Source organism: Nicotiana tabacum, chromosome 19 (assembly GCF_000715075.1).
Source record: "Nicotiana tabacum cultivar K326 chromosome 19, ASM71507v2, whole genome shotgun sequence".
Classification (NCBI taxonomy): Eukaryota; Viridiplantae; Streptophyta; class Magnoliopsida; order Solanales; family Solanaceae; genus Nicotiana; species Nicotiana tabacum.
Genome location: NC_134098.1, coordinates 3,903,313 through 3,918,528, shown reverse-complemented (window position 1 = coordinate 3,918,528; position 15,216 = coordinate 3,903,313). Strand labels below are relative to the sequence as shown.

The window sequence follows — 15,216 nt, the reverse complement described above, 5'->3', positions numbered from 1 at the left end:
ACAAGTCACACTTGATATTACGGACCTACTCCAACTTTCGGAATCGAAATCCGACCCCGATATAAAAATTTTCACTCCCGGTCAAACTTTCCAAAAACATCCAACTTCCAACTTTCACCAAATGACCCCAAAATGACCTACGGACCTCCAAATCCACATTCGGACGCGCTCCCAATACCATAATCACCATACAGAGCTATTCCCAGACTCGGAATCCCAACCGAAAATCGATAACATTAAAATACACTTCAACCCAAATTTATGAAAATCTTCCAAAATGCCAATTTCCACAATAGGCGCCGAAAAACTTCTGGGTCATTCAAAACCCGATCCGGACATTTTTCCAAGTCCAAAAGCATCATACAAACCTGTTAGAACCTTCAAATCCCGATTTCGAGGTTGTTTACTCAAAAGTCAAACATTAGTCAGTTCCTCCAACTTTAAGCTTCCGAAATTAGAATTTTCTTTTCAAATCAACTACGAATTTTTCGAAATTCAATTCCGACCACACGTACAAGTCTTTATACCTGAAGTGAAGCTACTCATGGCCTCAAACCGCTAAACGACACGCTAGAACTCAAAATTATCGGTCGGGTCGTTACACTAGGTATATAGGGTCGACTTAACATCAACACGAGTCTTAATTTCATTTAAAAAAAAATATTATTTGTAATTATGTTAAACCCTAATGTCTTACTGCACAAGTAGCTGGATCCAAACTTCATATTTTTGTACAAGAAAGTCAAATAATTAAATCTTTGCTTTTAAATTTTGCCAAGCAAGTCAAATAATTAAAATCCTTGCTTTCTTCCTCTCTATATCAATAAGGATCCTCTTCGGCTCTTCGTTTAAAATGTCGACTTTAAATTTTATTACTTCTTCCGTCTCATTTTATGTAATTAGTCTTATACTACGCATGTTGCGCGTGTATCCCACATTAAAAATATAAAACTAAAATTATATTCAGTTATTAAATAATATATTTGAATTAGAAAATTAAAACTTAGAAAAAATTATGATGAATATTAATCTTATCTTGCTAACTCATAATGAATGATTGTAAAAACGCTCACATCAGAATATGACTCGAAAATCATGAATTTAATGAATTTTGAAATATACTTTACGACTATCTAAAAAAGATCACTTATTCTAAATAGGTAGCCGAGCTCAATTAAAAGCTAGATTAATTTTTATTTTTCTCCTCCTTATTGATTTGTTAAAGCAAGAAATTACTAGGGTAGTAATTACACAGCCTAGTAATTATACAATTTTGTAACTACGATGACATGTTTGTTTGTCATCATGTAATTACAGTGTAATTACAAGTTTAATGTTTTGTTACATAAGGACATCAGTAACAGACTAGGCGGGAAGCATAGAGGTAATGGCAACAATAAGGAAAAGGAATGTAACTTCAACTAACTAGCATGGTGGGGGTATGAAGATAGATATAACAAATAAGAAAGGGGACACATGATCTTTATAAGTTAACAAGTAAAGACATGAATGACTAATATGGAAGAAGACCTGTACTTAAGTGCAACAAAACAGATATAACATGGATGTAATTATAACAGCAAGAAGTAGGCATAATATTTGCAAGTTAAGCAAGTAGAAGGCATGGGCAACACAGCAACAATTGAGATAGAGGATAAAGATAGAACAGTGACGACAAGTCACATAAGAACCATAAGTACGACAATAACAGCTCAAGGTAAAGACATGAAGATATCTGCAAGAAAAGGATATCAGGAAATAATGCATGTCCCTCATCCTCACTTGCACGGAAACACCCTTTCGTGCCATGAACTCGCAATAACATAAAAGTATAATAATATAAATGCAATGGCACAGAATCACCCTTCGTGCTTTTACTCACAAAACATGCCACGACATCACCCTTCGTGTTTTTTCTCACAAATGATATGGCACGGCATCACCATTCGTGCTTTTACTCTCAATAATATGGCACGACATCACCCTTCGTGCTTTTACTCTCAGATAATATGGCACGACATCACTCTGCGTGATTTACACTCTCCTCACATGATAATGTATATACAATGGCACGGCATCACCCTTCGTGCTTTTACACTCTTCCTTACCAAGCATATGTATATCAGTGACAAACAAGGCAGGAAGCATAAATAACGTCAAGGGGAGTATTTAAACGAATATTTCAAATGAATCCAAATCACAACTTTCCAAGCCAACAATGGTTCAGTAAACCCGCAAGAACCTTATTATTCAATTATTTTCACAAATCTCACGAATGATCAACAACACAAGTATTGAATCTAGTCTCTCAAGAATATCGGCCGTAGCAATGTATTAATGATTACGCATAGTGATGACCAAATTAGACACATTAATGTGTTCTCAGAATTACATCAAATTTGATCAAGTTATAACTAGATAAGTCTTAGTTCCTAACATTTAATACTATGATCTTAGTATCTAGGAGTCAAGTAAGGCATGAAATAAGAAGGTCACGTGATTCTACAAGACACAATTTATAATATAATTTATCCCCGAGCATGGTTAACCCTGGCACATGCATATATGCTCGTCACCTCATATATGTATCACCCCCGCATGTAGCAAACAATGTCAAATAGTAGAAAAAATTTCCTCAACAAAGTTAGGAAGGACACTTACCTCAATTCGGCTAACTCAATACTCAATTTAGCTTTGCCTTTACAAATTCACCTCTGCTCGGCTCAATCTAACCAAAGACGACTTAAATACATCACACAATGCAAGGGAAAGCAATTTCAATTAATAAAGCTATAATTTTATTCAATTTCTAAAAAGTCAACAAAAGTCAACCCCCGTGCTTGTCCGGTCAAAACCCGGGTCCAAGGGTAGGTCTTGACTACCCATACCCTCACGAGTCCAAATACGTATTTTGTTTTTAAATTCGAGTCCTATTCGACTCTCAAATCCCAAATTTTTATTTTTCAAAGTTTTGACAAAATCCCCAAATTTTTCCCTAGATTCTTATGAATTTAATGTTAAATCTTATGTAAAATCATGAAATGTAGTTGAGAATTGATTAGAGGTACTTACCCAATGATTTGGTATGAAAATCCCTTCACAAAATCGCCTCCCATCGAAGTTAGGCTTCACAATATAACATAAATGAAGCTAAGACTCAGAAGTTCTCAGCATTTAGCAGGCTGCATATATCGCATTTGCGACAGGGGGGCTCACAAATGCGACCTCCGCAAATGCGGACAAAACATCGCAAATGCGACCACTGACAGACTAGGCCTCCATCGCAAATGCGATACAGAGTTCGCAAATGCCAAATTTTTTAGGATTCGCAAAAGCGATAATTTCATCGCAAATGCGATCCAGTCCCTAGCATCACAGGTTCACAAATGCGAAGATTACCTCGCAAATGCGTAGTCGCATTTGCTACCAAAACATCGCAAATGCGACGAAACTAGAACATCACTCAAGGTTCTTAAAAAACACTCCAAAACTCATCCCGAGCCCCCGAGGCTCCAAACCAAACACCCACACAAGTCCAAAAATATAACACGAACTCACTCGAGCGATCAAAATATCAAAATAACTTCTAGAATCACGAATCAGACGCCAAAACGCATGAAGATTAAAGGAAACTTCAAGAACTTCTAGAATCGCAACCAAACGTCTGAACCATATCAAATCAACTCCAAATGGCACCAGATTTTGCAGACAAGTTCTATATGACGAAACGAACCTACTCGAGGCTTCAACTCATGCATAACAACCTTGAAACGATAAATCGCACCTCAAGTAAAAATCAATGAACTTTGAAATTTCAACTTCTACAACCGATGCCGAAACCTATCAAAACACGTCCAATTGACCTCAAATTTTGCACACACGTCCCATTTCACATTACGGACCTACTCCAACTTCCGGAATCGGAATCCGACAACAATATCAAAAAATCAACTTCCTGTCAAACTTCCCAAAAATTTAACTTTCGCCATTTCAAGATTAATTTGACTATAGACCTCCAAGTAATAATTCGGACGCGCTCCTAAGTCCAAAATCACCTACGGAGCTAACGGAACTAACGGAACTAACGAAACTCCATTTCGAGATTCACTACTAAAAGGTCAAACTTGGCCAACCCTTTCAACTTAGAGCTTAAATCTTGATGTTAATTCTTCCAAACCGATTCCGGATAACTCGAAAACCAACACTGACGATTTACGAAAGTCATCATACATCATGCAGAGATACTTGAGCCCTCAAACTACCGAGTGAATTTTAGGTGTTCAAAACGACCAGTCGGGTCGTTACAAAAAAATAGTTTAACATATGTCAAATTCCAACATAATAGTAGTAAGTTCCACTGCAACTTAAGATTAGAAAACATGATAAGTTTATAACCACATTCAACAAAAAAATTTTACTTTAATTACATCACTTATTAGATGCCAAGATTGTTAATGACTCATTATTTCTAATATTAGGAGGCGCAGTTTCAAAAAATAAAATAATAAAATAAATAAAAAATTTCATGGAATCACAAGAAGTAAAGATAGAGAAATAAAAGATAAATAATGTACAAAGAAAAATATATTTTAAAATTTTAAAAGAAATTAAAAAGTAAAAATAAAATTAAAAATTAAAAATAATAGAAATAAAAAGTTATAAAGAAAATAAATTACAAATAAAAATAAAAAGGAAAGAAACTAAAAAGCAACCTTCCAATTACACAGTATAATTACCACCAATTCTCACCTCCCCCTTGAGAATTGGAGAGTGTAATTACACCCCCCCTTCCCCCCTCCCCAAATTACACCTAACTCAATGCTAATCAAGTAATTACTTGGCCAAACAAATATGACAAACTGTGTAATTACACCCAATTACACTCAAATTCATTTTCAAGGTGGCTTTCCAAACAGGCTCTAAAGATCACATATTTACTGTGTGAGATAAATCCAACAAACCAATTACTCTTAGTCTTTATTTATATATAAACTAGTGTATTTGCATGCGCTTTGCGCAATCATGAAAAGATAAAAAATATATAATAGCTGAATTTTAGGATCATATTTTTTATAAAAGAGAATTTATCTTTACAAATCAAACATCATTTCATGATTTAAGCACTTTTTATGCTTCCTCTAACATCTTTTAATTAAAAAGAAGTATGAGAAACATTTCCAGGTTAAATACGAACTTTGAAGTAGCCCATCTAATCAATATTTGTGTTAGATTTCCAAATTCTCAGGGACCTTCTATTGGTATCATACTTGCTGAAGCCTCCCTTTTTATTTCGTGTTGCCAAGATCTGCAATTTTATCATGCAAGACATAAATGTAAAACACATTCTTGTGATGAATAAGCTCTATCGCATTTATTTTTGTATCGATTAATAGAAATCACTTACTACAAAGTTCACAAAAAGGAAGAACGTTCAGCCTGCCACGACAGTGAAACGTTGTCAAGGAAAAGATTAGAAATCAATTGGACACATACATAAGCGAACCCATTATTTAGGGGCAAAATTATCTTAAGGATAAGCACCAACAGATGGTCTCCCAGTTAAATATACCTATTTCTTTTTTATTTGGTAAATACCATACTACGCAAATCTCTTAAGAATGGCTAAAATGACATAGAATTGTCTCAACCGTTAAGATGAAAATTAGGTACTGATCATGCTTGTAATATTTTCAAATTCAGAATAATGTAGCTTTAAATGTTTTATGAGAAAGTGATGGCAAAAGCATACCTACCAGTGGTCTTGAAATATGCCGCCAAACTCGAAATCTGATCATATTGACCCCAGAGTTTTATTTTTTAATGGGGGTCGAAAAAATGTGGAAAGAATGTATAATAACTTACATTAATAATGTGTAGGGGTTTCAGAGAGAAAAGTTTGAATATAATGTAACTTTTATACTTAGAGACCTTCTAGCCATAATGGAAAATTGGTTTCAGGAAAAAACAACGATAATGGACTCTTGACTGAAAAATATTGAACATGGAACCTTTATCCGTCCCAGGCACTGTGCTTTAATTCAAAATCAGCACCTAACATTTCATTTACTATTTCAAGAGGTTAAAATGCTAAACTTCGGAAGTTAATATCTAAAATATAAAGCTACAAGTAAGAACATGAAAAGAACAAACAGATTAATTAGAAAAAATAGTTAGAAATCAGAAACATATCACGCAACATTACACCTAATAATTATAAGATAAAATGTAATAAATATTGAACGTTAAAGGGGAAAAAGAAGAAACAATATTGCAGAGGAAAAAAAAGAACATCTAGAAGAGAAATGGTGGCAAAAAAATAAAAAAAGATAACAAAAAGAAGACAAATGGAAAATTTCAGTGATAGAAAAACATTAGTAAAATATGCATAAACATAAACTTATGAATCCGTCACCTCTTCATGGTTTTTTCTAAATGGCAATATGTCCCTTTCTGTATGAGTTCTAAGAAATTGGAGAAAAATGAAACACATAAAATAAGAAAGAAAAACTTTTGATATTGGTTAGGCTTAAGGAGAGCAAAAAGTGTATTTCAAGAATAATGCCAATTCCTGATAAAAACGTTAGAAATATTTCGTCAAGTGCCTTGAAAGAACAATAAGAATTAAAGGTAGAAATAAGGAAAAAGACAATCAAAGCGATGGAAGGAAGAAAAATAAAATAAAAGTGGAGAGATCTTGTGCGGAAGACAATACTCTAATATTGTTCTTAGAGCAGCAGTTTAATCAAACCGTAAGAGACTTTTCGGCTTTGCAAAATACCCGTTAATGAAACGCTAGAAACTTTGGCTTTTGGGCTTCCAGGTAACGGTTTTTCTCGAGACTTATTTGTTGGGTTGGATTAGAGGCAAATAATAAAAAAAGGTTTAAAAATGGGGAAAAAAAGATAAATTGAAATCCTGCATAGGAGAGTGCCACATCCAGGGGCGGATCTATGTAGGGGCTTGGGGGTGGTACGCCACCCGATCGCTCGAGTAAAATCGTACATATGTACTAGTATTTTCCTCACATTATTGAACATATATAAAGAGTGGCACCCTAAGTAACAAAATGAATGTAGGTGCCATGGTTAAAGCATTGAAATTCCACCTGAAATACCCAAAATCGAGACCCTGTTGAAGTCCTAGTTGTTTTGCTGTTATCTTCTTTCTTTTATGCTTCTTTTAAATTCTTTTAATTTCTTCACCTCTGTTATTTACTCTATTTTGTACAATCTCCTTTTTATTATTTATTTAAATTGTATATTTGCTTCCTTTTTCTTTTTCTAGATCTTCATTTTATTTGAATGTGATTTTAATCATTTTCTCTTTTTATCCATCTAATGTTATTTTATTAATTTTAGAAACTAGAGTGATGGTAAGGTCTGCGTACACACTACCTTAGACCCCTCTAGTGGGATTATACTAGGTTGTTGTTGTAAACTAGAGTGATGCATCAAAGATATAATATTAATCGAGCTGTACGTAGATTGAAGTGATGTATTTCCTAATTTAAAATTTTATTTTTCTTTATATTTTTTAATCATATTAATCAAATTTGAACCTAGAGAATTAGAGCGAATTGGATAGAACTTATTCGATTTTGTGATCACATATTCATTTATGCATAAAACAATCTTTTAAATTGAATTGAATTAATTCAAAATGGACGGAATCAAACCGAATTAATCAAAAATGGATCGAACCGACTTAATGTACACCCAAGTTCAATCTTTTCACTATCGCCGGTTTGCATTAAAAGCAGTGGCACCAGGGACATTCACCGATTTCTTATAAGCGATGTCAAAATTTATAAAAGAACGGGAATAATAACTTTAATTATCATACTTCTAGACAAGAAATAACTTTAGTCTATTGATTTTGTTGAGTCTTAAGTCAGAAAAGTCCTGAATTAAATTCTACTTTATTTACAATTTTTAACCGCATAGATTGTCTCAAATATTTGCAAAAAGTAAAAAAGAGATGCTAGTTGAGGTTTGAACCTGACCTCTTAGAGCAAAATCGAGCACATAACCAATATACCAAGAGACAACATATGTCAAGTGATGTCATTTTTTCCTACTTATCCGCTTCCTCGCAGTATTAATACATATATTTAGCAAAAGAATTCACGAAGCGGTGTCGCCTGACACTGCTTCGATAAATGTGCATTCGCCCCTGAGTGGCACCCGTAACCATTAAATCCTAGATCCGCCTCTGGCCACATCACTTCTCCTATGTCCCTCAATTATATATATAGATTATGTGTTTGCGTGTGTAATAACGAAGGGCAAGACACTTTGTAAACAAATAAAAAAAATAGGCTCATAAGAGTAAAACACATTGAGAGAAACATAAGAAGATAATCATTTACCTAAATATACTTTGTACTATTAGCTTTGAAGGATCCAAAATTAGACAATATCGAGTTAAGAACGTAAAAAGAGATGAAAAAACAGAAGCAAAAGTAGGAAGCAATAAAGGAGTTTGAATTAATGGCTAAGACTTCAGCAATTGTACCAAAAATATCTAACTATTAATATTGTCAAACTAAAAATGCCAGAAAAGGGAGTCCAGAATAAGAGTTTCTAAGTCTTAAAGCAATTATGAAATCTTTAAACATAATAATGTCCAAGTCAAAGAGAAATACGAGTTCCTGTAAAAGAATGCTTGTGCTCTTCCACAGTTTAAATCTTACAGGTAAAATATTAAACTTGGAAAATTCATTATATCTTACATAGCTGACCACTGAAAATACATTCATAACTCCAAACACGACATTATTTATTTCACACGGTGGCTAGCACTAGCCAATCTTGCCAAATATTCATCACACATACGAGCGCACACACATATATATAGATCTTTTATTTCTTGAGAAGGTGGGCATCTATATCTTTGGTCAAATCAAGGACTACACCCATGAAAGCGAGGGGCTCAGGGGTGCCTTCAGTTTTCTTCTCGTACACTAATGTCCATGTAGTCCACTGATCTTCACTGGATGTGATAATAGTGAAGTAATTATACAACTCTAACAAATCTCCTTCGATCACTTTCCAAGTGATTGATTTCTTCTGATGATCGAAGGCTTCAATCACTTCCTTAACAATCTTTTCTTTTCCATCTATAATCATTAAAATTCAAAAATACAAGAGATGTTACTCCTAGTTCAATAGTGCAATTCCTCATAAAAGATATAAACATTCACGAAAAAATTATAGATTTGATTATAATGTGTTTGGTATGACTGAAGCAATTTTTCATGAAAAAAGTTTTGTTCTGCACAATATTTGGAAAATATTTTCTAATATTTGATTGGTGAGTGAAAGATATATTACGGAAAGCATACATTAAAGATAATAATAATAATAATATTAAAAATTTATAGGTCATTTAATTTGATAAAATTTTGAGTGCTAAATCCTAATAGTAACGTCTAAAGGTTAATTGGAGCAAGTAGAAAAAAGTTAAAAGTTAAAATAGTTGTAATATTTTGCCCTAAGGGAAATGACTTCTGCCTAAAGAAGCTATTTTTCTTCTTTTTTTTTTAATGCAAAATGTCTTACTCAGAATATATTTATGGTAATCAAACATCATCAAAATCAAATACACCTAAATATAAAAAAATGATGCATATAAAGAGAGAGGAGAAATGTGTGTTACCCTCGTTGTATTTCCAGCTAACGATCGAACCAACCTTTATAATTTGACCTTCATGAATCTCAAAATGGTTGATCTTACTAGGGCTTATGTTGGGTATATGATGGGTATTAACGTGAAAAATATCCTGAACAGAGTGTCCTCCACTCTTCACCTCTAATGAAGCAATCAACTTGCCCTTCACACCCATATTTTCTTCTCTTCGGAATAGCAATAGTTGTGAAAAGAAAGTGGTGAGAAAGTATTCAGAACTTGTAGTCTTTATATAGGTTTTAGTTAGCTGTAAAATTTTAAGTCGTGGACCCCCTTTGAATTTCAGTGGCGTGTCCAGGTTGAATTGATTACTAATTATATATTTTTGACCTTGTATATATAGTATAATTTCTCGGCAAAATAGTCCATGCATCCTCTAGCTCTGCCCCTAGTTAAGGAGACTATTTTGTTGGCAAACGAAGAGCCGAAGTTGATCTTTATTGATAGCGAGATGAAGAAATCAAGGATATTAATTATTTTACTTTCTTGGCTAATTTAAAAGCAAGGTTTTTAATTATTTGACTTTCTTGACCAATTTCGAGTGTCATATCTATTTGTTTAATTAATTTCCTTTCCCTTAAAATATCTATAAGGCCATATGCCTATTGTGTGAGACAGGATTGTAAATGAATCATATTTCAGCCACAAAATAATGTCCTTTAAGGATTTACAAAATATAATCAGAAATGGCTTTGTTAACTTTTCATCAGTTTTTCCAAGTTTCTTTTTTTGCACTTTAAATTAAGAAACTTCTTTCTCTATAAGTTGAGAAGTTTGGGCATAGGGCAATCAAAAGAAAATGTGAATGTCACATCTCAAATTCAATCTGCACCTAGTATCCTATTCACATTGAGCAAACCAACTCATATAATTCATCCTGGTCATATGTGCAATACACGACGCTTGTCCACCTATTAGGGTCTTAGTCTAATGAGATTATAGTTTCCCCGCCGTAAGTATATAGGATCGACTTGACATCAGCACGAGTCTTAATTCCATCTTTTAAAATGTTATTTGTAATTATGTTAAACCCTAATGTCTTACTGCACATTTTTGTACAAGAAAGTCAAATAATTAAATCTTTGTTTTTAAATTTTGCCAAGAAAGTCAAATAATTAAAACCCCTGCTTTCTTCATCTCTCTATCAATAAGGATCCTCTTCCGCTCTTCGTTTAGAATGTCGACTTTAAAATTTATTACTTCTTTCGTCTCATTTTATGTAACTAGTCTTATATGCGCGTGTATCCCACATTAAAAATATAATATATTTGAATTAGAAAAATAAAACTTAGAAAAATTTATGATGAATATTAATCTTATCTTGCTAACTCATAATGAATGATTGTAAAAAAGCTCACATCAGAATATGGCTCGAAAATCATGAAATTCAATGAATTTTGAAATATACTGTACAACTATCTAAAAAAGATTACTTATTCTAAATAGGTAGCCTAGCTCGATTGAAAGCTTGATTAATTTTTATTTTTCTCCTCCTTAATGATTTGTTTAAGCAAGAAATATTCGAGAGTTCTAGATGATCGAGAGTCATAATTCCACACATTAAAGATCACATATTTACTGAGTAACTGGTAAAGTTCTTGCCATGTGACCAGGAGGTCACGAGTTCAAGCCGTGAAAACAACCTCTTGCAGAAAGGCATGGTAAGACTGCGTACTATATAGACCCTTGTGGTTCGGACCTTCCCCGGACCCCGCGCATAGCGTGGTCCGGGCCTTCCCGGGACCCCGCGCATAGCAGGAACTTAGTGCACCAGACTGCCTTTTTTATATATATTATATTTACTGCGTGAGATAAATCCAACAAACCAATTATTATTTGTCTTTATTTACTTATAAATTATGTGTTTGTGTGTGTAAGAACGAAGAGCAAGATACTTTGTAAATAAATTAAAAAATAGGCTCATAATCGCTAAAACACATCGAGAGGAACATAAGAAGATAATCATTTACCTACATATACTCTGTACTATTAGCTTTGAAGGATCCGAAATTAAGCTTCTAAAACCTAGACCCTGCAACCTAAAATTGGAAGAGATGAAGGAAAAGAAAGCATAAGGGTTAGATAATATCGAGTTAAGAACATAAAAAGAGATGAAAAAACAAAAGCAAAAGTAGGAAGCAATAAAGGAGTTAGAATTGAAGGCTAAGACTTCAGCAATTGCACCAAAAATATCTAACTATTAATATTGTCAAACTAAAAATACCAGAAAAGGGAGTCCAGAATAAGAGTTTCTAAATCTTAAAGCAATTATTAAATCTTTAAACATAATACTGTCCAAGTCAAAGGCAAATTCGAGTTCCTGTAAAAGAATGCTTGTGCTCTTCCATAATTTAAATCTTTCCTTAGTGTCAACTCCAAATCTTTACAAAAATTTTCTTACGTATTTAAACATGTTTACCCGTAAAACGGTACAGTTGAATTTATACGTGGTTTCTAGACAAGTGAATTAATTTGATCCTGAAATAATAAGATAATTGAAGAAATATGCAATACTTAGCCTTGCGACGGAGACGAAATAGCAGAAACACAGTGGTTCTGGACACAACAATAACGAAATAGAAAAGCAAGAGGATAAAATTGTATTAAGCTTTCGATAGAGTATAGTATAAGTTTGTCAAAAAATTTATGTCCTTTACAATGATAGCTGAGCTCACTATTTGTAGCTACGTCTAGGGAAGGAGGTCCTAGGATCGTGCCCCTTTTTAACGTCAATTATGAGGGTCATTGATGAAGATATAACGGTAAACATAAATCATAAATTTCCTGTAACGGGCAATCATACTTAATGCCATGAAATATTCCCTGTTAAATGCTACCAGGCGATGAGTGTTTATTACATCCTTATGAGCGTTATTCTTCCCGATGACAGACAGAACAGTTGCCTTCGGTCATGGACATCCCCCCCCCCAATCATAGGTTCCACGTGTCCTTTTTTTTGGACGGCCACGTGGCATAGCATATTTTACCCTATACAGATAGTCCCAGTGCTTTCCGGTGACATAACTTTGTATTACCAGAAAGTTGGTAGAAACATTCTTTTGGCGGGAATTACTATAACTCCCTCTGAAGGCTTCTGAAGGTTGATTACACGCACGTCTCTCCGAATTTAATGCCCCGAATACGCGTTATCCCACGATTCAGTATAGCTTTTGCCGATTATCGAGGTAATCATGGCCATGAATTTAGCCGCCAAAACTTTTGCTTATACACATCAACTTTCTCCCTTATACTCCATAATTTTCCAAGCTTCCCTTATTCGATTTCCATCATGCTCTTCATCTTTTCCATAATTCTCTTCAAGCAAAAACCTTTTCCTTCTTCCCGTACAATGGCTAATTCCTCAAAACGTACCAGTTCTTCAAAGAACAAGAACAAGGCCGAGCACTCTGCTCCTCCAACAGTGAGATCCATCATTCCTAGAAGTCTTGTTACTGTAACGATCCGATCGGTCATTTTACTTTCTAGAATCTCGTTTCCCTAAATAAGAATCCCCATATGTGCTTTTATTGTTTTATGACTTGCGGGGATCGTTAGCTCGGGATTTGGAAGGGTTCGGGTTAAAATCAGAACACTTGGTTCCTTAAGGTTGGAAAAAGGGCTAAGTTTGACTCTGATCAACGTTTTGAGTAAACAACCTCGGAATCGGGATTTTACCATTCCAATAGGTTCGTATGATGATTTCGGACTTAGGCATATGTTCGGATCTGGTTTTAGATGACCCGGAAGCGTTTCAGCGCCTAATAGTGAAAGTTGTCTATTTGAAAGTTTTAAAGTTTTTTAAATTTGGTTTGGAGCAGGTTTTGGTGTTATCGAGGTCCAATTGGGATCCCGAGCCTGGGAATGCTTGCACGTAAAATTTGGTGTCATTCAGAGTAGTTTAAGTATATTTCAGCGCGTTCGGAATAAGTTTAAAGAACTTGTAGTTCCTAAGTTGATTCAATGCGCGAATGAGTTAAGACTCAAAAAGGGCTGCTGGTGCACCAGTTTTAGTATGCCCGCACCTGCGAGCTTTGGGCTAGATGTGCGAGCCTGCAGATGCGTGGGTTGGGACCGCAGAAGAGGAAATCCCATCCGCAGAAGCAGCCCTCGCTGGGCTTGAGGAACTCTGCAGAAGCGGACCTAGCACCGCAGGTACGGTACCGCAAATGCGTTAGAGGCACCGCAGGTGCGGAAATCGCAGAAGGCAGATCACTTCATTTAATTCGGGACTTAGGCATTTTAAGCTCATTTATTTCATTTGTTGGGCGATATTTGGAGCTCTTAGAGAGAGCTTTTCACCTAACACTTTGAGGTAAGTAATTTCTATACAATGTGAGTTAAATACATAGATTATGGGTAGATTTAACATGTAAAATTGGTGAAATCATGGGTTTAGATGAAAACCTAGGTTTTTGATAAAAATGGGATTTAACCACGAAAATGATTATGGAATTTAGTGAAAATTATATATTAGAGTGCGTGGGGTTATGGGTAACAACTTTCTTCAAAAATTTCCAGGGGTGAATTTTAGGAATTTTTCAATTAGGGTTGGGAATAATAGTTAGGATATAAACTGTTGAACATGTACTGACTATTTTATATAATATTTGACTAGTTTCGAGTCGTTTGACACCGAGTTGAGGGGTTAAAGCATAATTGTGGACCGGAAAGTAAGCTTTGAGACGAGGTAAGTCTCTTTTCTAACCTTATAAGAGAGAATTAATCCCATAGGTGAATTGAATTAATATTATTTCTATGTGTGTGTGTGTGTGTGGGGAGGGGGGGATACGTACGCACGAGGTGACGAGAGTCCGTGCGTAGCTACTAATTATGCTTATGTACGGGTAGTTTAGGACCCAAATCATATTATACTTGCGATGTTTGCACCCTACTTGTTAATTTAAGTGCTTAAATCATATTGGAACTTGATAAAGGAATTGTAAAAGGTCGAATTTTATCTACTTGAGTTTTAGATGGGTTACTTGACCGTTAATAAGAATTGGTGCTTCTTTGAATATTAGCCTCTTAATAATCTTTGAATCAGGTGTTTATAAAGTATTTTCTCTTCTTGAGGAGCGGGCCGAACGCCTTGGCAGTAGAATAGATGCATCTATGGTTCATGCTGTTCGACACTCGTCAGTGCACAATATATATGTTTATATTTTGGATCGGCCGTACGACCTCAGCATAATTCGTGCGTGTTAATACTTGGAGCCGAATTATACTTGATATTGTTTTATTGGATTGAGAGGTTAACTTGTTAAATGATGGAAATTAGTTTGGGATTTACTATTAGTGCAAGAATTGTTTATTTAATTCCTGTTATTATGTTTTTTCGTTTCATTTATGTAGCCCATGCTTAATAATAATTTCGGTATTTTATTGTTAACCCATAGTAAGTGTCGAAGTTGAACTTTCGCCACTATTTCTTCGAGGTTAGACTATATACTTACTGGGTAAATGTTGTTTATGTACTCACGCTACACTTCTGTGCTAATCGTACATGATCTGAGGCAGGTGCATCTGGTT

At 34.6% G+C, this 15,216-nt stretch overlaps 1 protein-coding gene across 1 annotated transcript; it reads right to left on the bottom strand.

Annotated features, from left to right (window-relative positions):
* Positions 1-8,852: 8,852 nt before the first annotated feature.
* Positions 8,853-9,873, bottom strand: LOC107800812 (kirola-like). Its single transcript, XM_016624058.2, has 2 exons — positions 9,658-9,873; positions 8,853-9,118 (listed from the first exon to the last, which is right to left on the bottom strand). The coding sequence occupies exons 1-2, from the start codon at positions 9,842-9,844 to the stop codon at positions 8,862-8,864; spliced, it is 444 nt and encodes a 147-aa protein (XP_016479544.2). The 5' UTR covers positions 9,845-9,873; the 3' UTR covers positions 8,853-8,861.
* Positions 9,874-15,216: the final 5,343 nt, after the last annotated feature.